Raw genomic sequence first — 26,001 nt, 5'->3', positions numbered from 1 at the left:
GATTTTGCAATCATGGGAACTGCTTATGCCTTTGATTATTGGAGAAGTGCTTTTTGTGAACCAGGCTTTAATCCTAAAAACACAAACAAAACAAAACAAAAAAAGCCAGCCCTCCAAAAGTTTACAAATATTAAGAGAAGTAAATTGCATACAAGTAATAATACAAAACAAATAGGGAAGTAAGGTAGATAACTTGCTGTGAAAATATCATGAAGTTTAAGGAACTATTTACAAAGTAAGTGGCATTTAGTTACATAAAGGTGAGTAAAACTTGAGTCACTGAGTAAGAGGAGCGGAAGCAGAAAGTTAGTGCAAGTTCAGTTCCTCTTTTGGGGCCTGAGAGAACATTAAACTTGAACACAAGATTATAATTTTTTAAGTATGTTTTGTTTGAATAAATACAGGCACAGAATGTAAAACTTAAAAGTTAGGAAAAGAGAAAATATAGATGATAAAAAGTGAATCTCTCACCTTTATTTTTTTATTTTATTGAAGTATAGTTGATTACAATGTTGTGCTAATTTCCACTGTACAGGAAAATGACTCAGTTTTATATATATATATACACACATATGTATAGACACACACACATACATATATGTAGGTATGTAATGTACATATATATATATACTGTTTCATATTCTTTTGCATTATGGTTTCTCACGGGATATTGACTATAGTTCCCTGTGCTGTACAGTAGGACCTTGTTGTTTATGAATCTCCCACCTTTATATCCAAGCTACTAGTTTACCTCCCCAGGGAAGACCACTAGTTCCAGTTCATGTGTTCATCCAGAGATGTTCTGCCATATCTAAGGGATTTATGTGCATGTCAGTTGACACATCCCTTGTTGTTAACCACATATTACAGCATCCTGTCCACACTCCTTGATACTGCACTTTGTTTTTCTCACTTAATATATCTTAACAGTTGTTTTATAATGGTCCGTATGAAGCTACCCAATTCATTTTAACAGTGGGCACAGTATTTATAAGGCATCCATTAAAAGTGACAGAGGGGGTTAAACCTGGAGAGGTAGTCTCAGGTCAGTTGTGGAAAGCTAGGCCAGGTTTGAGAGTTTGCCTTCATAGGCAAGGGGTGTGACTTCATCAGCCTCTTAAAAGAGGTGTGATGTATAGAAGCAGTTGGCAAGTTGGAAGGGTGCAGACAAGGGACCAGGATAAGAGTCAGAGAGGAAGAAATGGGGGCACAGTGCCAGCGATGTGATGTAAAGTTCAGGGATACTTATCCCCATGGGGGTCCCTGGAAAAGGAGCCATCTAGATGGTTCCAGAACTGGGTTGCAGTTGTTCACAGCCTTGCAAAAACTTCAGTGTGAACATTTCCATAATCCCCATAGACCTTTAGGCCTTTGTCAGCATCATAGGTTAGACGTGATGCACAGACTTTCTGACACTTGAAGGACATCAGAAGTGGGACCTGTGAGACTGAAGTGAAAGCATGGTTGATCACATGCTTGATGTGATATCCTTTCCTTTTTGTCTGGATTTAGGCTTTTACCTTATGTACAGCGTGCTGGCATTGCTCCTTTCGTTTTCACCTGTTTCATCATTTTTCTCCAACTCTTGGATAAACACATCCAAACGTTCTTGAAGTGTTTTTAGTGTCAAATGATATAAGCAGTAATCTCAAGAAAAAAACAAAAAGAGAAAACTGAAATACAGACAATATTCTGTGCACTGAATCCTGTATTGTTAAGACAGAGGCATTTATTTTCATTTTGAAGTTACCAAGATGGTAACTCAAAAGTCATAAACACTTCAAAGGTTTTTGCACTTTGTGTTGCTACAGGAGCAAACATGAATAGTCTCAGGGGAATGCTCAGTTTCGATGAGAGCAAGGACCCCGTGTGTCTATTTTGGTCTGCGATCTCTGTCAGTCTCCAGCAAGCTGCCTAGCTCATTGTTGTGGGCGTGCTCAGTTGCTCAGTCATGTCCGACTCTTTGTGACTCCATGGACTGTAGCCCACCAGGCTCCTCTGTCCATGGAATTCTCCAGGCAAGAATACTGGCTTGGGTTGCCATTCCCTTCTCCAGGGGATATTCCTGACCCAGGGATCGAACTCACATCTCCTACATTGGCAGGCGGATTCTTTACCACTGAGCCATAAATATTTGAGAAATGAGTTACTGAATAATGTTTAATTAAGGGCTCCCTTTTTTAAAAATTTGTATATCAGTTTTCAATGTGGTAATAGTCGATCATATCTGATATTTAAAGAGCAAAGTGATTGGAAATGGCCTTAACAATTTGTGTCGGTTTGGTGTGAAAGATCACAGGCAGACGCTATGGCTGAGCAGATTGACACTGATTCATCCAGCATTGGACTGCCTCTGGTTCTCGCACTGGTGTCTGGAGGAGACTTTTTCTCCCAGGCAGTTAAGCGGTAACTTTAAACAGATCTGGCTGTCTGGGGTCAGACCTGCCAGGTGAACTCATTTGCTTCGCAGCAGGAAAGGAAACCCCACTTTGCATCATAGCTCCTCCAGGTCTTGTGTGATACAACCCACGGCTGAGATTTCAGGCAAATCATTAGAATGAGTCTAGGGAAATCATTATTTTTCATTGCCATGGAAAAGCAAAGTATCCTCTGTGTTCACATTTGTACTGATAATAATAAAAGGGTTATCATTCCATCAGCACAAAGAGTAATTAATTTTCAAGTAATGAACTTGGAAACACACCGCCTTAGGAAATAATATAATAGGAAATAAATTGTAGGTGTGCAAAGTTTTGTCAAATCACGATTTTGATGAATGTACTCAGATCACTCTGAACAGCAGCACAGTGGTTCAGGGCCCAGTTCTGCCCCACCTGAGTGGTGGACTCTGAACAAACGGAAATTAGAGAACTTCTCTAAGCCACTTGTACTGCCTCTGAGGTATGATAATGTTACCCTTGGCATAGGATTGGTATGGTTAGCACAGGGCATAGCACATATAAAATGAATGTTACAAAATTTTGTAGAAAAATAGCCCATGTTGAAATCCTGCTTTATAGACCTAATATGGAAATCTGACTTTTCTGCCTCTGTGCATTCCCAGCTCCTCTCCCAGAAGAGCAGCACTCCCTGCTAGCATGATGCCTGAGTGCAGAGCTGGGGGTTCTCACTCAGTCACCTACCCAACTATTGCCAGATACTGACAGTGTCAGCAAGAGAGGTTCTTAGGAAGCTTGATCATATTGCTTTTAATTGATAAAGTAAGAATTTTATGGGTAAGCATCTTTAATAATCATGTACTTGATAAAAATCTGTTAGATATTTATAATAAGCAGATAATTTAGGTAACATGTAACTTTTTATCATGTAACTTTGAGCTGTTTTATTAAGGATTCTGATTATGATATTGCTATGAGACATTTTCTTAAGGGTCTGCTAAAGCAAGAATTTTAAATTACTGGCTTGAAGAATATTTTGTACTTCTCCCCTAAGTCTACAGAAATGCCTAGAAATAATCCCATTAAATTCTCAGAAACCCCTTTGGCTTGATGACCTAGATCCAGATTCTTCCAGCATCTCTTTTTTTAAATTTCTATTGGAGTACAGTTCTTTTACAGTGTTGTATTAGTTTTTGCTGTACAGCAAAGTGAATCAGTTATTCATATACATATATCCACTGTTTTTTTGGATTCTTTCCCATAAAGGCCATTAGAGAGTAGTGAGTAGCATTCCCTGTGCTAGATGGTAGGTCCTTATTATCTGTTTTATATATAGTAATGTATATATGTCAATTCCAATTTCCCAATTTATCCCCCAGCATCTCTTTTATACTTTTGGTTTGCCATGAAGTAAAGTGTTCAAAATATATCTGTTAAAATTGGAAACATCTAAAAATGTGAGCTAAGAACTAGGGAATCTCCCATGTGACCTATCTTTAGCTGCCATTGTCTAATTAACATATTTTAAAATGTAGTATAATGGGTTTATGTTATATTAAAGAGTATGATGATTATAGTATTCAAATCCCCCATAGCATTCTAATTCTGTGAAGCTCTGAAAATACTTCAGGTGACCCAGAATATTTTTTTAATGGATATTATCTAACTTTGTGTAAAAGGTAGAGAGAAAGTGAAGACTGTTTCATTGAGATAGCTCAGGATTTCACTACCCTCATCTGTCAAGTCTGGGTAAGTGGAAGGAACCATAATTTCTCAAGCCATTAACTCTGTAGGTGCCCAAATGATCTTTCTTGAGTCTCACATGATATCCTTGTAACCTTGACCTCTCCTCCTTCTAGCACCTCCTAGGACAACCGTGGCATCTGTCCTGGGAGGCAGCGCTGGACCTTAAATTTGTTCTTATTGTTTCTTCTCCTCTTTTCTACTGTCTGGATTCCCTGGGAAAAAGAAAGGGGCAGAGAGGAAAATTATATTTATGGAATCAACAGGAATGATGGTTAAATATGTATGTAAGGAATTTGGAGAAATAAATTTCCTCCACTTAGAGTCAAAAGGCTTCCAGTCTTCCCAAATTTAACTCCTGAGAAACCCTGCCTGCCTCTCCTTCTGATCATCTGGGCACAGTTGGTTTGCAGTTTCTGCTTCTGTTGATGTTCACATTTAGCCTGATGAGGAGTCAGTACCCAGTGTATGGGAAGTGCAGAGTATGGATCCCAAAGAAAAACGCAGGCTTCTGACTATGTGAAGAGGAAGCTCTGCTGCCCCTGCAGGGTTCTATGCATGGCTGATAGAGTAATAAGAAAACACTAACTTATATTTGGACTAAAGATTTTACAGGGACAATCACATTTACACCTGAAAACATTAGTAGGCAGATACCATTATGCCCGGGCTTCGCTTGTGGCTCAGCTGTTAAAGAAACCTGGAGACCCAGGTTCGATCCATGGGTTGGGAAGATCCCCTGGAGGAGGGAAAGGCTACCCACTCCAGTATTCTGGCCTGGAGTATTCCACGGACTGTATAGTCCATGGGGTCACAAAGAGTTGGACACAACTGAGCGACTTTCACTTCACCATTATGCCCAATCTTGAAAGTAAACTTGACCTCTAGTGCTAAGCAAACTCTGAAGGATGAATGTAAGTCATTGGATTCTGGAGTCTAAGCAAATAGAATTTTCTGGAACCTTAGTTTCCAGTGACATTTGTAAAACAAGAGTAATAATAATACCCATCTCTAGGGTGTTGTGGGGGTTAAACCAAACAATACATTTTAAATACAATGACTAGCATTTAGTAAGCACGTTAAGAACTATGAACCATTCTCGTGATCTTCATTATTATTTCTTTTAACATCTTTATTCCCGGGGGTAGAGGGAGTTTCGTTTTGCCAAGTGCGATAAGAGGTGATTTTAAATAGCCGTCCTCCTCACTACTTAAATTTCTCTGCTTAATTTGCAAATATGAACTTAAGCCAGCCTAGGTTTGATTATGGATACCAGTGTTTTCTCTCACCTGTATATTATGCAGAAAATGAATTGTTAACCACATTTGATATTAACAAGCATAAGAATATATATTTTTCAACACCATGGTAAAAGAAAGCCCTTTGTAGGATTGTGCATTTTTTTTCTAGCTAAATTTGGTTTTATAACACCATGTAAGCTTCAAATATAACTTACATAAATGGCGAAGTTGTCATCTGTACCCTTTGAAGCTCATCTTACATGTATTATGCAGACAAACCTTACTGTTTGGGAAACCAATCACTGTTGAATGGCTTCTGAAAGAAATCCAGAATAAGCAAGTTATTGAATTGGCTCCAGAAAAAGAAGGGGAAAAAGGAGAATTGAGGCTACTTCAGGTTTGTCTTGATATGTCCCATGAGTCTAATACAATACATTTTGTATTGCTTTGAAAAATAGTTCAGGCAGGTTTTAAACCACAGTGAATTTTCTTCCACTGCCAGCTTTGGACCTTTAGGATTGTGAATTCTCTGTTACCATTAGCAAAGTTGTTTCAGCTTTTTGGCCTGAAAATGTTTAAGAGCTCAGTTTAACTTTTAAGGTGTTAATGTGTCCCTATCAGAAGCAAAGATATGTTTTTGTAATGTCCCATTGCAGGATGATTGTTCGAATACTGTCTGGCACACAGCTTGCTTCAAGTAGGGCTCAGTGAAGAAAGTGAACTTTGTTACATTTGAGAGAAATGGGTTAGTTAAAAAAAAAAAATGTAAACATTACAAAAATGAAAATAACATATGAACAAATAATCTGTTCTCTTTTCCTCTGATTTAAGATAGTGTCTGCCACAAAGCAGAGTTTGTGGTTGAAAAAGTTCCATCAAGTCCATTGTTTGGTCTCAGAAAAACTAAATGTGTCCCCTTTTCTTAAACAAAATTCAGTAATCTTGGCTTGTGTGCAGAACCCAAAGTGAAGTTGTTCACAAATGCATAGTATTTCTGTTTTGAGAAATTCTTCCTGCCACAAGCTTGAATAGTCTTTATCCCTCTCTCTCTCTCTCTTTTCTTCTTTTTTTTTTTTTTTTTGGCTAAACATCTGAGCTCTTTCAAGAGCTCTCTGAGACCTAGAATTACCGGTAAATCCTTTCTAACCAGTCTACCCTCTTGCCATTTCCTCACAGCTTGTGGGCAGTTTTGAGGGGAACAGACTGCTGTGCCTTGGGACTTTTTTGCATCTCTGCCACCCATGTCTTTTGATGAGTTATTAAACTGACAGTTTGCAGGAAGCTATGTCCCAGGTGTGTCTGTATGCGTTCGCCTCTGTTCCTTTTTTCATTTTTACTCTTTTATTGGCACATAGTTGCTTTTTGCCTCCATTCCTACATGAATGATGATGTTTGTCTCAATTACTGATGGAGACTATGGGTTCACAGGATTAGCAAATGTGGGATCCTAAATTTTGACCTAGATGACTTTAATCCCAAAATTGTTTTTCCTTTTGTTTTTAAACAACCCTTCCTTCTCCAGAAATAACAGGGCCTTAGTCCCAGAAAAAAGCCTTCCGGGAGCTCCCCCCCCAGATTTTCCAACTTGTCTTTGCCTCCCTTCCTACTCACCACCAAGGCTCCAGAGCAGCTGGGAAAGAAGTGCTCTTCTGGGAATTGGTGATGTTGGGTATCTTGTATTTATGAAATTTACAAAAGACCCTATATTCCATTGTACTATGACAGTTGTACATGGGTTTTTTTTTAATGGATGTTGAAAATAACGGAAATGGTGTGCCTTTGGAATGTGCAGTGAGAAAACACAGTAGATAATGATCCCTCTGTATTCCTACATGAATTAATTCAAATCATTAGGAAAATGGACCCAACCTTAGCTTTCTTTGTGGTTCTTGGTTAGAATTTCTCACAGACACCAGTTGTTACTTTCTCCAAACCGTTGATTTGGTAATTTGCTTACTTTCCAAAAAATGGTTGTATATTCCAAGCAGTCTCTTCTGGCTGAATGGAAGGCCATACGAGAGACTGGACGTCGCCCACCCCGTTCCTCCAGGACGCTTCCTCGTGCACTTGAGTCACTGCCGCCGCTGGAGAATATTTAATACCAAACTCCAAATGAGTGTTCAGGAGGCTTTCAGTGGTGGTTTCAAATAATTACTATGAGGGCTTTGGTAAAAGCCTTTATCCACAAAACTATTTAAATTATATAATTATACCCCCTGCCTCACTCTTCCTTCCTTTCCCGGGGTTTGTCTTTCTTTGCTTGGTGCCTCCATCCTACACTGCAAGACAGACTTGGACCCAGATTAGACACTTCTCAGCCTTTCTCTCTAGGGTACCCCAAACGAGACTAGATGCCTCACAAGGAGTTATTTGCCTGACGGAACCTATCATAACCCCAAATCCCAAACCTCTGCCCAGGGGCCAAGAGCAATTTACCTAGCTCTACAACTTCCTCTTCCTACCTTCTTCCATCCTGTAACCTTTGACCTTTTTCACATGGCATGACCCTATTGGGAGATTGGACCACTTCCTCAATTATAGTGTTGTATATCTACACCTGCCCTGGAAAGCTCATATCTGCATATCAGCAAAGCATGAGCAAGATTTTTTTGTTTCCCTTTCCATTATGTTTAGCAATATGTTTTGATTAAATTCATTCATGTGACTCTTTTCCACTAAGCTGTTTTAGAAGGCCTGTTTGACCATATGTTTTTTAAACTAATATATCTGTTTTAATTGGAGGCTAATTACTTTACAGTATTGTGGTGGTTTTTGCCATACATCGACATGAATCAGCCACATGTGTACATGTGTCCCCTCATCCTAAACCCCCCTCCCATCTCCCTCCCCACCCCACCCCTCTGAGTTGTCCCAGAGCACCGGCTTTGAGTGCCCTGCTTCATGCATCAGACTTGCACTGGTCATCTATTTTAATATGGTAATGTACATGTTTCAGTGCTATTCTCTCAAATCATCCCACCCTCCCCTTTTTCCACATAGTCCATGATTTCACCTTCTGTCTGCCTTTACCCATTTTGCGAAATTACTCTATGTTGGTTTGATTCTATATGAATATGTTTTTTGAAGGTTATGTTCTAATATAGCCTAGGAGTTTAGAAACACCAGATTTTTTGGTCAGAAACTGTCCAAGAGAGCTAGTGATCCTGACTGGGATGAATACTAAATGGACCAGTTGTATATGAATATAGTTTCTCTTTACTCCCAGGTATATGATCTTTACAGCGTACAGATCAGTTCAACGTACAGCCTGCAGTAAAGGAGTAGTTGATATATGTGTTGCATGGGGGTATATGGAATGTCCTGTGGTTCTCTGAATCAATAACACATTGTCAAAAAATAATACCCAATGATTTATCCACATTGTTCTTATGGGAATCATAACTTACTCTTTAAGAACATGCTAACATGGTCCATATTTGTTATGGTCATAATGTATTATTAAGAATGTCCTTGGAATACTCTGTTAATTTGTAATTTTAGGTTGTGAATACTGAGAGTGTAAAAATAGAGAAAGAATGAAACATTATTTGGCCATAAATTTATAAACACCTCATGTCATAAATGGTGATGAGATTGGGCCACAAACCACCAAAACAGCTAATGAAATATGTTAGTTTAAGATTCTTATATATGTCCTCTTATTTGACATCTTATGTTAATTGATAGTAGGTTTTAAAACTAAGTAGGTCAACTAAGGTTTCCCCCTGCCAATGAATATTTATAAATCTGGTTTAAACAATAATCAGTACCTAAGAAGTAAGGTGATGGTGTGATTGCTGAAAAATATGCCAGCAAAGTGAGTCCTCACTGTTTTCTTTATCATTGTTTTCAGCCTACTATTTCTGAGGGTCTCATTTACATATAATGCTATTTACTCTGCATATATATATATATATATATATAACTTTACATTCTTTATGGGAGCTTAAAGTCTAACATATATTGATGTGGTCATCTGCAAAAAACATAGATAGTAAGAGAGACATGCCAGTCAATTTGTAACTTTCAATTTATGTTCTGCTCAAGAGTTATCTCAGGTTAGAGACAGAAATTTAGAGATAAAGAAAAAGTCTAGGTTAACTTGATAAATATTTGTCCTCCTACTCTCTACCAAGAGCCACATATCATGTGGGAAGGGATAATGCTATCTATTCTATGATTGAGGGAAGACAGGTTCCCAGTTAGTTTTTACATAAAAGAAGTCGTAGCTAGTAGAGTTGAGTGTTAGTAATCAAAAAGTATATTGAAATAAAATTGCTGTTAGGAGATTTCAAAAAGAAACTGAAAATCCTCTCAGTAATATACCACTTGGTTTGCACTGATGTTGTGTGGTGATTGACAAGTTGCAGAGTGTTCATTCTTCATCAGGTGTTGATAATACAGTTAGATCTGATGTCAGAGGAAGGAAAAGAACTAGTCTTTCTCAGATGTCACCTCTGAGCCAAGCACTGGACAGGACACCTGAGTTAGCACATCTTGTCACAACAATAACCCTATGAAAGATATTAACCCAATCTTATAAAAAAAAAAAAAAAAAGACTCAGAGAAGTAACCTGCCTAAAGTGGGAGAGCAACGATTCAACCCAAGCCATTCTGATACCGTATCATTGCCTTCTGCGTGCCTGCATGCTAGGTCTTTTCAGTCATGTCTCTTTGCAACCCTATGGAGCGTAGCCCTCCAGGCTCCTCCGTCCGTGGGATTCTCCAGGCAAGAATACTGGAGTGGGTTTCCATGCCCTCCTCCAGGGTCTCTTCCCAACCCAGGGATCAAACCTATGTCTCTTATGTCTCCTACATTGGCAGTTGGGCTCTTTACCACTGGTGCCACCTGGGAAGCCCCTGATTGCCTTCTAGAGTTAGTCAAATGAAAAAATAAATAAGGAGGTAGATTGGAATATACATGTACTCCTGGCAAAAAGTTTATTGATACACCATGAAATGAACTTACCTGTGACATGTGATGTGGGATATAATCCTTTCTAGAACCCTGAGCCTATGTAGCCACCTTATCTAAAAGTATTTTGAAGTTCTTGGTATTTTTTACTTGTTAGTGGTTGAAACTATTCCTTATTTTTAATTTAGTTTTTTTTCTTTCACAGCATTAAGGAACTTTTTTTCAAAATAAATATTTCCTTTCCAAGGAAGATGAAAAATGTTTGATTACCTTGTTTTCACCTTATACTCTGCAGCTACCAAAAGTTGAGGAATACCTTGAGTTCTTAGCCATGGCGTATGTTTCGTCTTCTGAAACTTAAGTTCTTTGCAATGTGGCTCCATTGTTTGCATCAATGTTATCAATGCCCAGAAGCACCATCTGAACCCTCATGGCCATTCTTGACTTTCCAACTAAAGAAGCCCCATTTTTTATGGTTACACATTTGTCCCTGGCTCAGGAATATTCCCTGGGGAAGGAAATGGCAATCCAGTCCGGTACTCTTGCCTGGAGAATCCCATGGACAGAGGAGCCTCATAGGCTGCAGTCCATGGGGTCGCAGAGAGTCAGACACAACTGAGCGACTTCCCTTCCCTTCACTTCATTTGTCATATGTTGATGGCTGCCTTCTCTACACTGACTGATGACTTGTGCACATCAGCTGACAAGCTCTGAAAAGTTATTTTATAGTGACTTAACCTCTGGTAAATGGTCTTATTTCATCAGAGTCCCCATCTTGCTCAAAAAGATACTTTCCTGTAATAGTATGTTGACTTTTGCCCTTATGGTGGAAAGTAAGTGAAAACTGAAACCAGAGGGGCTAATACTAAAGTGAAAAGCACAGGCTTCATACACTTATTAAGCCATTCCGACAAGGGTCAAAGTTGTGTCTTCCAAAAGTAATTCAACATTAGCCAAAATTCTATGCTTATGTCATTTAACTGGTGGTGAATTTATGATAAAATGATGGTAAGCAGAAGTTTACCATTTGACCTGCACACAGTTAACAGATTCCCAGGAAAAATACAGGTGCTGAGTTCTTATTTGTATTCAGACCCACACACCAACATATAGTTTGAACTCAATAAGTATATATGTATACTTTTTTAACTTTTGCTGTTTGGCTTAGCCTTGCTGATGACACCCTCTGGGATAAAATGAGTGATCACACATTTCCTTCTGTCGCTGTAAGTAACTGCAGCCTTGGAGCAGGGTGTGGGAGCCATGACATTTAGGTGTTACATCTTAGACTGTGTGTAATCTTCACCTCATTTCTGCTGGTTAGACTGGAATAGGGTAGTCTTCTAGTCAAAGACAAGAGGCTTTCATTTTCCTCTGCTTAGGGATGTTGCCTCATTCTCTACTAGGGTGTTTCCTGGGTACGTTCCTAAGTAAGACTAACTGTTCTGTAAACCCCTTAAAGGAATCAGAAAGAAAAGCCAGAAGCTGAGAAGGGCCATTTTTATGCAGGTGCTTTCTGCAATGTTACATTTGGGGCCATCAGAAACATAGTTCTTAGGTGGCCTAACATGTTCTTTGCACATCTGGCCTCTGGGTTCCTTAGGCTGTTCCAAGCAGAGTTTTTGCCAGAATGAAAACGACATCTTGCATGCTAGGATACTTTCCAGACAAGTCAGGGCTTTCCGTTTATTTCACTGTAAAATCACATTCATTGTCTAGGGTGCCCGCAGTGATTTTTATCAAGGATTTCCTTGGCAAAGGTCATGTAAAAGTAATATTAAAAAAAAATTATCATAAAGCTGCCAGTCTCTGATTTCTTAAAAAATTATTTTATTTCATTGGAGGGTATGTTGTGGCTCAGGGTAGATCCTCTCAAAATATTCCAGACTGGCATATCAAATGTTTTGAATTAAAGTTACTCTAGAAAAACCAACCAATCCAAGAAAAACATTCTGACCCTCCTGTGTCTTTAGAAAGCAAGAAATAAATCTCCCATTTGGAAGGTAGCCTCTCTGCTCCAGGAGGTAGAGACATCCTTATCATCAGAGATAGGAAATTTAGGGCCAAGAAGGCTGTTTAAACAAAACTTGTTACTTCCTCACTAATTTACTACCAAAGTTTAAACTTCTCTATCTTGTCAAGTCTTTATAAATTTATTGTTTCTTTTTCTAAAAAGCATAAAAGCTGCATGCTTTGGCCACTTATTAGGTCCCATTTCTAGAGACCTCCATATACACTAATTAAATTTAAGGGGTTTTTTCCCATGTTAATCTCTCTTGTGCCAATTTAATTATTAAACCAGCCAATTCAAGAATTCAAGAAAGAGAGGGTGGGGAATTTCCCCCACTGTGTTAGGTGTTATATGAACATGTCATCTGTTGGGCCGGGCAATGCCCTGAAGATTCACATAGAAATTTATTAGGGCCCTTTGGTCAGAGTTATCTTTTGTGAAAAATTCTGCTTAATCTAATTATCTGCCAAGCATCATTCTTTTCTTTTTTTTTTTTTTTTTTCTTTTTCCAGTATGTTTCTTATAAACCAAATACAAGTTGTTTTCTTCTCATCAATCCACTGTTATATAACCCGGCTTGATCACTAAGTAGCTAGTCTAGGTGCTGATTCCATTATATTCATTAGATAATTTATGTTATATAAGATAGAAGGAGATGCTCGATCATAACCATCACTTTGTTCTCCATTTCCTCTGTCATAAAATAAACACACTAACATTTTATTTACTGCCCTAATTAAGAGTAGCCAAGATTACACGGGAGTTTTACGGGCAGCGAAAAACAATCCTCAGAATAATCACACAACAAAGGATTGTAACTTCCCACATGAGAGTCTCCAGTCATTAATAATTTGGTTATTCCTTTTCCACCAAGCTCATATTAATTGTATTTCATCTCTTTATCAAGGGCCTCAGTCCCAAAGAGACCTAGAGATATAGACAGATAAGCAATTATACATCATGCCGCATTATGTAAGTATAAACAAGTATTTAGAGAGTCTGAAAGGTGGAGGTATTCATCTCACCTGGAGGACTCAAAGAACAGAGTCAGAGGGACTTGTCTCAGTTTGTTTATTTGTTCATTGTTTTCAGTATGTAGTCTTAGAGCATGACGGTCGGGAGAATAAAGATACTAGGGAGAAGAGGGAGGAACAGAGACGAGCAAAGTCAGTCTCCCCCACCACCCGACTACCTGGCTCAGGAGTCAGCAAGGATTAGGGAAAGGGAAGTGTTTCAAGTTGAGAGAGGAAAGTTAAGAGAATTCTTTCTTAACTAAATGTTTTTAGCTATAGTATCAGGGGGCAAATTTGGAGTCTGGGGTAGCCTCAGGAAAGAGTGGAATTGGCTAGACCTGGGGGAAAGGAGCGATCCATAGCAATGAGCACCCATAGAAAAGAGGAGAGCTGGCTAGAGCCTGTCCTCTGGGGGAGGTGATTTTCTTTCTTTCTGTGGGGTCGGAACTAAGAGTAGAGAAGTGTGGATGGGGGACTGGATTGTGACTTGGCAAAGCAGGAAGGCATGGAGGAAGCGCCTAAGGGCTCTTGATGAGCAGTTGGCTGGGGGCAGGCCGTGAGCAGGGAGCAGATAGCTGAGTGTTCAAATGCATGTCCACGTGGGATGCAGTCTGCTGGAGGTGCAGGCAGATCCCACCTTCTCTGCAGCTCCCTCCCGTACCTGGATCCCCATCTGGTGAGACGCCTGGACCCCTGCCTGTCTCCCCAAACTGCCTGTGCTTCTGACTCTCCCTGATTATAGCAACAGATGCTCCTTTTCTTTCCACCCACAACTAAGACTTTGTAGCATAAGGGAGACAGAGCTCTTATTTTGTTGTACTCTGTGGTCTTTTATCCTTTTTCTGAGTTAGCTTTTCATTTATATATTTTCACTTTCACATGTCACTAAGTTTAAATGTTTAAACATTTCCCCCTTCAGTAGCCAAAAAGAAAACAAAGCAACAGCTAATGTAGTAATAAATTTATTTCTAGCTACAGGAGATAAGCTCCAATGCAATATGGCCATAAAGTATGGCTCCTAGGCTTAAGGGAGAAGCAATAAACTTTCATAAATAAAGGAATTTTAAAATACTCCCGGCAGTATAAATCAGGGTCAAATGCAACGTGTAACTGGCAGCACAAAGCCGACGACAGATCTGCTTACAAAAGGAAACTGTAAACTAAAATAAGAAAATGTTTGCAGCTTTTCTGTGGTTGTTACCTTGCACCCGAGGTGGGCTGACTAAAGAATTCACTGTGTAAAGATGTTGACTCACCTTCTGAATTGTGACCTCTAGCACATCTCCTGACACCTTTTGATTTCACCGAAGATCTGTGATAATCACCCAGCAAACCCAGGGGTCCTGACACCACAAATAAGTTCTCAACACATCTTATGGTGTTAGAGAACACCCTGGAAGGAGAGAAGGTTGGGCGCCCAGAACTGTGGCCCTCAGGCTGGTTCATGAGGGAGCTTGCACAACTCGGGAGTTCACTTGCCTTCCAGTCTCACTTTGCAGCTGGTCTGTAAGGAAATTAGAAGCCCTCCTTAGGTGCATCTCAGGTTTCATTTGCCTTTTCAGATCAGGAGGGACATGGGCAAAAGCTTAAAAAAATACACACAGTGGCGTATGGATGGATGGATAAGTAGGAAGATAGGCAGGGAGACAAATAGATTCACAAATACACACACCTGCATTTTAGTGGGCAGTGCCTTGGTTTGAAAGACGGTTGAAGTAATAGGGATTATTCTCTAGAAAATTAAAGAGCATGAAAGAGAAGTCTGACACCTCTCTCTGTCAGTCTCTCTCTCTCTCTCTCAAACCAGAAGTGATAATAGAGGGGAAATGGACTGCTGCAAGTAGGGTGAAATCAGAATGTATCAGTGCTCTCATTCCATAAACATGACTTTTCCTGAGCATCTGTAGTTGCAGGAGCTGTGTTTGTGGCTGGGAACGAGATTAGACATTGTCTGCTCCTCAAGGATCTGGAGGTCTTGGTAGCATAGAGGGACTTAGTAGCATGGAGTGCATCTGGGAGGGTTTGAGAAGGTAAGCTTGGTTTAAGAGACAGTGGGATATGCTCAGGAGAAAAGAGTGGTCCAGAGAGGGGATAAAGGAGTCAAGATTGTAAAGAGAAAAGCCAACAAAAGTTAGTTGGGCTTAGGTTTTGGACTTTATCATGTAAGTAGTAGCAAGCTATTGAAAAATTTGAGAGCAGAAAGAGGCATGATTTGTGTTTCAAGCTTGTTTTGTGAAGAGAAGTCTCTGTTGGCGGTAAAGACAAGATGAGAGACAGATGATGAGGGCTCGGGGGAGTCAACAGAGGGAATGGTCTGGGGATTCCATTTATAATTCTCTAGGCCTGGTACTGTTGGTTTTGTTTTTGCTGGATAATGTAGAGAAAGACAAGCTGGCACAGAAATTTAACTCTCAGTTGGGTTTCACAATTTAGTAGCTGTGTGTTTGGGGGCAAGGAACTTTAAAGTCTCACGCTTATCATCTGCAGAATGGGGCAGTAGTTATACCTCCTGCATAGGTGTGTAATAAGTGTTAACTGAAGTGTTGTATCTATGTGTGTGCCCTTGGAATCATGACTGGTGTGTGGTACATGCTAAATATTGTTTTATTTTCATTTTTTATCAGTGCATTAATTTGCTTGGTTGTTCATTTCTATGGGAGTTTGCTTCTAAGACAATCCAGAGTAAGAGTAATCAACTATGGATAGTCATTGGTAAATTTTGCTTGCATAATTTTACTGACTTTTTTTCTTTTTTTTTTGCCTCATTTTCTTAAATTCTCTTGGGCCAAAAATTTCCAGCAGGAAATAGGAGGGTGAGGTCTGTAAATTAAAACAGCTCTTTCCCCTCTGATGTAAAGTGTGAACAGAGAATTTTGCAAAGAATGCTGCTATATGGTGGTCCTTCATGTCACTGTGTATAACAAGGAACAGGGGAAGTGTTAAACAAAGTCCCAGTGTTGGGACGATTGGGCAGTCTTACTTTATAGTACAGCACAGTTCTATTATTTTGATAAACAGATTCTGAAATTCCAGAGCAGAGTGTGAACCACATTTGAAATACAAATGCAAAACCACCTTCAAAAATCCACAACATAAAATTTTAATTACCTCTGCCTTTGCTTCCCTCTTTGTGAAGATAACTCAGATAACTGTACCACAGTCTTAAATTGGAACAATAATTATATCTCCCATGAGTATAACAAAAATTATTCTATAAGTATTGTTTTTACTATAGGTATATTTTATTCTATAAATATGGATTTGTTAAATTTATTATATAAATAACTACAGACTCTGTTACTATAGCACTTAGAACAAAAGTCTAATAGGAAGGCAGTTGTTTCTTACACCTCCTCGTGCAGAGCGTGTGTCCTGTTTCTTGGTATTGTCAGGACTTGGGACTGCCCTGGTGATCCAGTGGTTAAGACTCCACGCTTCCAATGCATGGGACGTGGGTTTGAACCCTAACCAGGGAATTAAGATCCACATGCGACAAGGCAATAAACAAATAAATAAATAATTGTTTAAAAATAATAATAATCATATTTAGAGGTCTATTGAAATAAACTGTCCCTATTAGGTTATAGGAAGAGTACAAGATTTGGAAAGAAATACGAAGTATCTTAAAACTTTTTGCCTTTGCGGAGCTGGGAAAGCAGTAATTCTTAACAGAGGGAGAGAGATACAACCCCTCTGTACGGTTGAGGTGAACAAAGCCTTCCTTGACACTAAAGGTTCTTATTTTGCCTGAAAGTGAACTGTTCACTGATGGAATGGGTTCTTTTATTGGATCTGCCAAGATTACTAGGGCCACATGTCACCCTCCCCAACTGAAATACACATCATAAAATCATGATTGAAATTACAGATGCCAATTCATGAAGTGGCAAGGGATTATAGATACTGCCCTTCCTCTTCTGAGTTACTGGGAATTAATTTCAATAGCACTGAATACTTCTGAAAGAAAACCCATTAATTATTTAAATTATATTCTCCAACTTTTCCTCTTGATTCATTTATTGTTGTTCAGTCGCTCAGTCACGTCTGACTCTTTGCGACCCCATGGACTGCAGCACACCAAGCTTCCCTGTCCATCTCCAGCTCCTGGAGCTTGCTCAAACTCATGTCCATTGAGTCGGTGATGCCATCCAACCATCTCATCCGCTGTCGTCCGCTTCTCCTCCTGCCTTCAATCCTTCCCAGCATCAGAGTCTTTTCTAATGAGTGGGCATCAAGTGGCCCAAGTATTGGCACTTCAGCTACAGCATTTGACTAGTTCAGTGTTGTTGTGCTTTAAGAAGATACTGTACTGAAAATATTTTCACAAGATTTTGATTATGTGGTTGGAATAATGAGCAAAGATGGCAGGGGAATAGATGACATGTAATCTGATCCCAACCCTGGGAGGAACAGGGACAAGACAGCAAAAGAGACACTGATGTATAGAACAGTCTTTTGGACTCTGTGGGAGAGCGAGAGGGTGGGATGATTTGGGAGAATGGCATTGAAATATGTATAATATCATATATGAAATGAGTCACCAGTCCAGGTTCGATGCACGATACTGGATGCTTGGGGCTGGTGCACTGGGACGACCCAGAGGGATGGTATGGGGAGGGAGGAGGGTTCAGGATGGGGAACACATGTGTACCTGTGGCAGATTCATTTTGATATATGGCAAAACCAATACAATATTGTAAAGTTAAATAAAATAAAATTTAAAAAAATAAATAAATAAAATAAAAGAAGTCACTTACTTTTTCTGATAATGTTTGTCCAATATTCTCTGATGGGGCTTTTGTGAGAATCTAATGAATGGAGGTATGTAAAAGCAATTTGAAACATAAAAAGCACTAAAAATAACTAAGTGTAGTTGCTGAACAACCTTAAGACATCTTGAAAGAACAAATGGGAGTAAGTGTTGAGGGCATTTCTTGTTTAATTTTACAGGGAACACGGGAAACTCTGAGTCGCCACTGCACCACCCTGGGTGATGCTCTTCGGAAGGAGAATGACTTTGCTCTTATAATTGATGGGAAAACCCTCAAATATGCCTTAACTTTTGGAGTGAGGCAGTATTTCCTGGACTTAGCTTTGTCATGCAAAGCTGTTATTTGCTGCAGGTAAGTCTCTGGGATTTGTCAAATTTCAGTAAAGAGCAACTAGATCCTGAGCTCTTGATTTTTAACATTCCTCGAAGTTATTTTATCTCGAACTTGTAAATGTCAGGTATTTGTTAATTCATTCATTCAGGACTCAGGGTTCACAAACTGGGATAGCTTTGAGAACATTGTGACCAAGCCAATGGATAGGTCTATTCTCAGGATTGTCTGGCAGGAATCCCTCATTGAGCAGAAATGGTGAGGCTCGTTCATTGACTTGGAGCTGTGAGAGAATGGATTTAGCGAAGGTGCTGTTTTGAAAGTGAGTCCTGATTGGAAGCCCATCATTAATGATAATTGTTCATAATTTGAATCAGCAGGTTTCTTGCCATTCTATGTTTAAGACTATCTGCATTTCTGTCTGGGGTTGTCTCTCTAAAAGTTCTATTTTCTACACTTATATCTTTGATTCTGTGAGTTGGACTTATTTGTGGGGAAATCATGGTGGGAGGCACTAACTGAATCATTTTCCAAATAGCCAAGCATTTTTCTGAAGGCTATTTATTGACCATACAATCTTCTGCCCTCTAATTTGTAATATTGCATATATCCTAAGTTAAAGTCTGTTTTGAGTTATCAAGGCCTACTCCATAGAATTGTGCTTCTGTGAACTGTTCAGCTCCAGTGCTTCCTAAACTTCTTGGCAAAGAACCTCTCTCATGTCTTTGTAAAGTGTAAAGTAAATCTATGCCCACGTGCAGTCTCTTCCCTTCTGGTTACCGTGAAACGCAAAGATTTTCCTCTCTGTGACCCACTTGCTGAGTCTAACCAGCTGGTCAGACTAGGTCTGGGGTAGCAGTTTCTCAAATTGCTTTCTTTTAATGGAAGGTGAAATGTTTGCAAGACTTCTAAAGAATTTCTCAAAATCTGTGCTTTTAACATTATCTTGAAAACTGTACTATTGGCCTTTCTTTTTCTTTTAAAATATATTTACTAATAAAAGAATCTTCTGCTTTTAAACTTTTCTTTTTGGTCCAGGCTTTACTTGTTTCTTTATTTAAATATCCTATATATGATATTGTCACCAGACTTACAAGCCATGCCTTATGGATATTTCCTAAATTTCAGTGGGTTTTTTTTTTGTGAAATATAGTTTAACTCATACTTAATACATTTCCCTGATAAGTATCATTTCAGCCTATAAAATTATACTCAGAGCATTAAGAGTTGCTTATTATTCCTGTTGTTGTGCTCAGTTGCTCAGTCATGTCCAACTCTGTGACCCCATGGCCCACCAGGCTCCTCTGTCCATGGAATTTTCCAGGCAAGAATACTGGAGCAAGTTGCCATTTCCTCCTCCAGGGGTTCTTCCCAGCTAAGGGATCAAACCCGAGTCTCCCTAGTCTCCTGCATTGACAGGCAGATTCTTTACCATTTAGCCACCTGGGAAGCCTTTATTATTCGTAGAAATCTAATTATATCAGTCATTTAATTTTTCTTGTCTATGGCATGTATTAATAAATACTATTTATTACTCTAAAGCTTTTAGGCAATATTGTATTAGATATTTAATATTAGTAATAATCAGATTCAGCTTGAGTGAGTGAAGTTGCTCAGTCGTGTCCGACTCTTTGCGACCCCATGAACTGTAGCCCACCAGGCTCCTCCATCCATGGGATTCTCCAGGCAAGAATACTGGAGTGGGGTGCCATTGCCTTCTCCAGGGGATCTTCCCGACCCAGGGATCGAACCCAGGTCGCCTGCATTGCAGGCAGATGCTTTAACCTCTGAGCCACCAGGAAAGCAGATTCAGCTTAACCATGAAGAAAAAATATAGAAATTATTTTATCTTGCCTGTCTCATTTTAAAAGCATGAGGATACTCATGATTTCTTAAATCTGCTTTTCCAGGCACTTTTCTTGGTTCCTTGCCGATCTCTTGACCAAGTCTCAGTAATGTTCAACTCTGACACTCTCCCATCAGGATAATTTTGTTCCAGACTTGGTTGTTTAATCACTTTCATTAACCGGATCACAAGGATCAACAAAAGATTGCTCAAAAACACATTAAGTGGTGTGGCTGTTGGCTCCTGTTCAGAAGCAGAACGCAGAGCTGTTCAGATAGCAGGACCAGTTCCCTTGAGCCGGCATTCATTCTGTGCCTGCTGTGTGCTGGGCAGAGATGCTGCACACACAAGGACACATAAGACATCCTGCCTGCTCTCCTTCGTGTTTGTGTCTGCCTCTTGTTTTAAACAGACTCGCAATCGGTTTGAAAGATGTGGGAGGCCAGTTTCATCGCAGCTGAGCCTCATTCCTAGAGTATTGCTTAACTCGGCACCTCCCACCATTCTTCAAAAAGTCGAACCACAAAATTAAACAATAGCAGAGGGAGAGAAAAACTAGAAAGCAGAATCAAGGGAGAAAAAAAAAAATATGTTCTGTGCTTGTGAAATTCCCTCCTGAGATCCTTGTTCTGAAAGCCCACAAGTCTCAGGCACCTCAGGGCTCCTCCAGATCCCAGGCCCCCTGGGAGGGACTCGCACTCTGCACTGAACATGCAGCTCAGCTCTGACACTGAACTTACAAAGATGTGTGTGTGGCCCCTTCCTCCCTCCGTCCTGTTTTATGCATGTTGGAGGACTGTGAAGGTCCCTGTGCAGACACTAAGAGTTTTATGTAGAGTTTTAGGGGACTTTTTAAAAGTAAAATCGCTTTGCTCTGCTTTTTTCTCATTACCATCATATTCTGTCTTTTCCCATAAGGACTGTGGTTTAGCTTCCCGTCTGGCTTTGGGAATTTGTGGAAGCCCATAATTATCAATACATCAGTGCCACTGCCCGATCTATGTCTGTGCACCTTCTTGGCGTGGTGCCTCTTGGCATTTAAACTATGGGCACAGACCATCTTCTTGTTATTTCGCTTACTGACCTTGAAGCATCCTTTCCATGATGATTCCTCGCTGGGAGGAGTAGTAGGTGGGTGGTTCTATAGATCCTTCTTTGAAATTGAATGCATGCATTCTGGCTCCTGGTTTCTCAGATGATTGTAATCTCCTTGCCTCAGGAAATTCTCTATTTCACTCCATTATAAGAAACCCTCCACATAAATACCGAATATTATTTCAAAATACAGTGGGCCACTGTTTCCCAAATTCGTTTATGTTCATGATGGCTTTCTGGGTTTTCCCCTTAAACTACTTTACAATTTAGTTCTTGTCATTCCACAGGTGAAGATAATTCAGAATCTGCTCTTCCTCTGCCATCTTCTCTTTGCTAGAGTGGAATAGGGGGAAAGCCTCCCTTAATGGATAACGAGGCTCTGGCCATTAGTTCCATCTTCAGGATTACATCAGCCACTTTCTTCCCTGACATGATCAGCATGAAGGGCAGGAGGCAGTTTTTAGTGTTTGCCTAATTGACACAGTTATAAAGATGAGCGTTTTCCCTGAAGAGTCTACAGCTGAATTGAAAGAAACAGTTGTTCTCTGTCAGCTGTCATTACATCTCTTACTCACCATCATTTTCTAAAGGGAATACTCAGAGACAGGAATGATCCCCTGGCCCCCAAATTATTCAGGGCTTTGGAGTCGTGGTTTTGGTTTACAGAATGAAGTTGCATGTTCTACATCAGATAATTTTTTCAATTATGGAAAACCCAAGAAGTACAATAAAATCTGTTTTTATCAGTCTTCCAAGTACTGTATTTTCGTAGATGCCACAAGCAGTTTTTGCTTTTACCTCTGTGCAAATTTATCCATATAACCTGAGTAGTTCAATAGCAAATGTGCATCTTATGCTAGGGTAAGTTTTCCTGGTTATAAACTACTCCTCTTGTGGTCCTTCCCTTCTGTTCCCTTCTTGAAGTACATTGATTTTTTTTTCCATTCAGTGTGATCACAGATACTTTTGAAGAATTTTGCACAAACATGTAAAATTGAATTTGCCATGTTAGAGATTTCACAGGCTCCCTGGAACTCCTTGGACAGGTAGAGGGGAAAAGCCTGCTCCAAGACTCATGGAGATGTGTGTACACAGCTAAAAGCAAGAGGTATTCTGCAAACTAACTGTACCAGGTAATAATTTCTCATCTCAGTGACCAATATTTTATGCCCTAAGGTCTTACAGCTTGTATAGTTGGGGATTCATGAAATACTTGTTCCGACTTTACCTCTCTGGCACTTTGGATACCTGATGGAACCTCTCTGGTTTTGTAACTTGTAAAATGGAGAGGTTGCCATATAGCAGTGAAGTCTTCCAGGGAGCCTAGCTGTCTGCAGCAGTTAAGATTGGAGCTTCTCTGGCATAGAAAGGTGTGAAGCCCATGCACACACGCACCCTTCCTGGATCAGCTCCTTCCAACGTGAAAGCCACTGAGCCAGGTGACTTCTCGCCCTGTCAGACTTTGGATGAACCCTACCTCTGTTGGCCACTTCTATGCAAGAAAGAATCTGTCTCCTGCTTGGAACTGCCTAATTCAGGGAAGCATCTGGTCAACCTCTTTTACTATCCCCTCCAGAAGAGAGTGGGAACGTTGCAGTGGAGTTATTGCTGTGTGTTAAATGGCATGTGGTTTCTGAGATCCTCGTCAGTTCACATAAGGCAGCCTTTCAAAGAATCTTACATTTTTTCTGCAGTTGTCAGTTTAGTTTAAACATATTTTGAAACTTATGTTCTGTGACAGTTGGTTGAAAATTGGCCTAGAGCCTCCAAGCTTTTAGACTGTCTAGTAATCACCGTTCTCCTACATAATTTATGTACTCATGTCTTCTGAGAAGCAGAAGTTAAATTGAAGTAAGCATTTTTCCCTACTTGCAACATCTCTAATCAAAGTTTAACCCCCTTTTAGGCCATTTTCCCCATAGTGCATAAAAAAACACTTGACTTCAGTGCGTGTCGTCGCTCGGGAGTGGCATTCCAGGCAAAACCTTTCACCTTAGTCTGATCGAGGGGCCCTCCAAGAAGGGGTCTAAAGGGACACCTTGGATACTCTTTGTCATTGCCTTAGTGTGTTAAGTAAAGGGTCAAGACAGATCTGCTTCTCGAATCTTTGGGGATTGTCTTAAACTTTAAGGATTTCTCTAAATAAATGTTCTACTTAAAGGGTAGCCATAAAGCACAAATGAAGCTACTAAATGCTCAACAGACATCCCTTTAAAGAAAGAAGTTGGTGAACACGTTGAATGCCAAGCAGATGTCTGGCTTTGAGAAGACTTACAAATTCTTAATGAATGTCAACCCTATATTTGCTTCCAAGGAAATATGAATAAATGTTGGAAATGTTGAGAGAATATTTCTTTCATACATGGCTAAAAGAGGACACACTGAATAAATTTTATAACTTCATAACTGCATATATTTTGCTTTAATATAATAATATTATCATAATATTATCATCTCATTTGCTTTTCTACCTCTACTGAGTAATGTTAAAGGAACTACGTGGCCATATTACAACCTGGTAGCCAATCATAATGTACAGCATCAGAGAAGTCCATATTAGATGGCAAAATATCTAAAAATTTATGAGAAATCTAAATGCTATAGCATCCCACTGTAATACAGCATTGTATAGTTTTAGATGTGACTCAATTTACTCAAACCACCAACACCAGTATACATACATAAAGTGAAAGTGAAGTCGCTCAGTCATGTCCAACTCTTTGTGACCCCATGGACTGTAGCCTATCAGGCGCCTCCATCCATGGGATTTTCCAGGCAAGAGTGCTGGAGTGGATTGCCATTTCCTTCTCCAGGGGATCTTCCTGACCCAGGAATCAAACCTGGGTCTCCCACATTGCAGGCAGACGCTTTACCATCTGAGCCACCAGGGAAGCCTACATACATAAACATACAGAACCACAGATTGTATAATTCTGATATAACAGAGTTAGACTGTCCTAGAAGGTGCATCAAGCATAAGTGTAAAGTTCAGTGCATTTTTACAAAGTGAACATACTCTCGTGTCAATAACCCAAACATAACCAGCACCCCAGATGACTTTTCATGCTACCTTTATTTTATTAGCCTCCCAAGGATAACTGCTATCTTGATTTCTGCCACCATTCCTCTTAAGTTATATCATACTCATTTCAGTCTCTCTGTTTTGTATCTTGTTTACTTGGAATAAATGTACATCTTCCATAACTATATTCAAATTCTTTTTTCTGTTGAGCAGTTTTAAGTACAGAGCTCTGAGGCCTTCCACTAAAGGCCTCCCTAAAGCTTTACATCAGTCAATAAATCAGTACTCTCACGTGTTCTTCAGTCAAATACAGATCCACCAAAGAGATGACTTGCAGTCCTCCTTCAGTTCTACCATGAGAGAATGAAAGGATTTCATTTTCCAGTTTACGAAGGACATGATATATGTTCTCTGTTCTGTCAAACTAGTGATCGCACCATGTGGGGCAGAGTTAGTTTGATTTAACTGGTTGTCCTTGAACCCTTGATGGATTCTAGTGATTACCTTCTTGGTAATAAGTGGACTCCAGGAGTTGGTGATGGACAGGGAGGCCTGGCGTGCTGCAGTTCATGGGGTCGCAAAGAGTCGGACACGACTGAGCGACTGAACTGAACTGAACTGAATAAGCCTATGTGAGTGAGCCCCACTTAGGGCAAATTAAAGGTTTGGTGTTTCGAGCCAGACTAGGGTTCCAGGAGCCAAGATCAGGTAGAATAGTAAGTAGGTCGTGGCAGTCTAGAAGCTGTGGGGCATGGAGTGACGATAAAAGAGAAACAGCATCCTACTTCAAAACAAAAGGCATGTTGCCAAGAGAGCAGTGCGAGAAGAAAGATGTGAACGTACAACAACAGACTTTTTACTGAAGCATGAAAGACGAGATGGTTCCAGGTAGCATTTTCCAGAAGGGAATATTTTATGGAGCAAAAGTGGGCAAACTGTTTCTGTAGAGAGCCAAATAGTATTTTAGGCTTTGCTGGCCATGCAATCTCTGTCACAGCCACTTAACTATGACATTGTAGCTTGGGAGGAACTCTAAATAATATGTAAATGAATGGGTGTGACTATGTTCTCTCAAGAGTTTAAGCAAAAATAGGATGCTGCCTGGATTTGACCCTGGGACCATAGTCAGCCAGCTCTTTAGAGGGTGTCTGTGGCTCATAAATGAACAGTAGAGGGAGTTGATTCTGACAGAAATTTTCCCATAATTTTGATGGAATTCACCCCAGACTCCCTAGTCTGTAATTTATAGGCTCTTTCTTTTCTTGAAAGCTGAGACGTTGCCCATCTCTCCTCACCTGGCTTGTTTCCCTTCCTCCCCGATTCCTCAAAAATGACTGGTGTTCTTTCTGTGGTGACAGTCTGGCATCTCCATTCAATCTTTCCATGTGTTTGGATTCAAGCAAACCCCTTAAAAACTGGGTATGTCCTGACGTCAGTCTGTTTCAAAATGAAGTGTAAATGACAAGAGATGTATGAAGAACCCAGGACTGGGACTTCCCTGGTGGTACATTGGTTAAGAATCTGCCTGCCAACACACGGGACACAGGTTCAATGCCTGGCCTGGGAAGATTTCACACGCCACAGAGCAGCTAAGCCCATGTGTGGCGACTGCTG

At 40.0% G+C, this 26,001-nt stretch overlaps 1 protein-coding gene across 5 annotated transcripts in view; it reads left to right on the top strand.

Annotated features, from left to right (window-relative positions):
* ATP8A1 (ATPase phospholipid transporting 8A1) overlaps nucleotides 1-26,001 on the top strand; it is a 234,308-nt gene that overhangs the window by 137,483 nt on the left and 70,824 nt on the right. For all 5 annotated transcript variants that reach the window (XM_055588440.1, XM_055588437.1, XM_055588436.1 and 2 more), the window contains one exon: nucleotides 18,273-18,445. In XM_055588440.1, coding sequence (XP_055444415.1) covers nucleotides 18,273-18,445 — 173 coding nt within the window. The remainder of the gene's footprint in view (nucleotides 1-18,272; nucleotides 18,446-26,001) is intronic.

This window comes from Bubalus kerabau, chromosome 7, assembly GCF_029407905.1.
Source record: "Bubalus kerabau isolate K-KA32 ecotype Philippines breed swamp buffalo chromosome 7, PCC_UOA_SB_1v2, whole genome shotgun sequence".
Lineage (NCBI taxonomy): Eukaryota > Metazoa > Chordata > Mammalia > Artiodactyla > Bovidae > Bubalus > Bubalus kerabau.
Note: the sequence above shows the minus strand (reverse complement) of the source record. Positions and strands in the feature narration are given on the sequence as shown.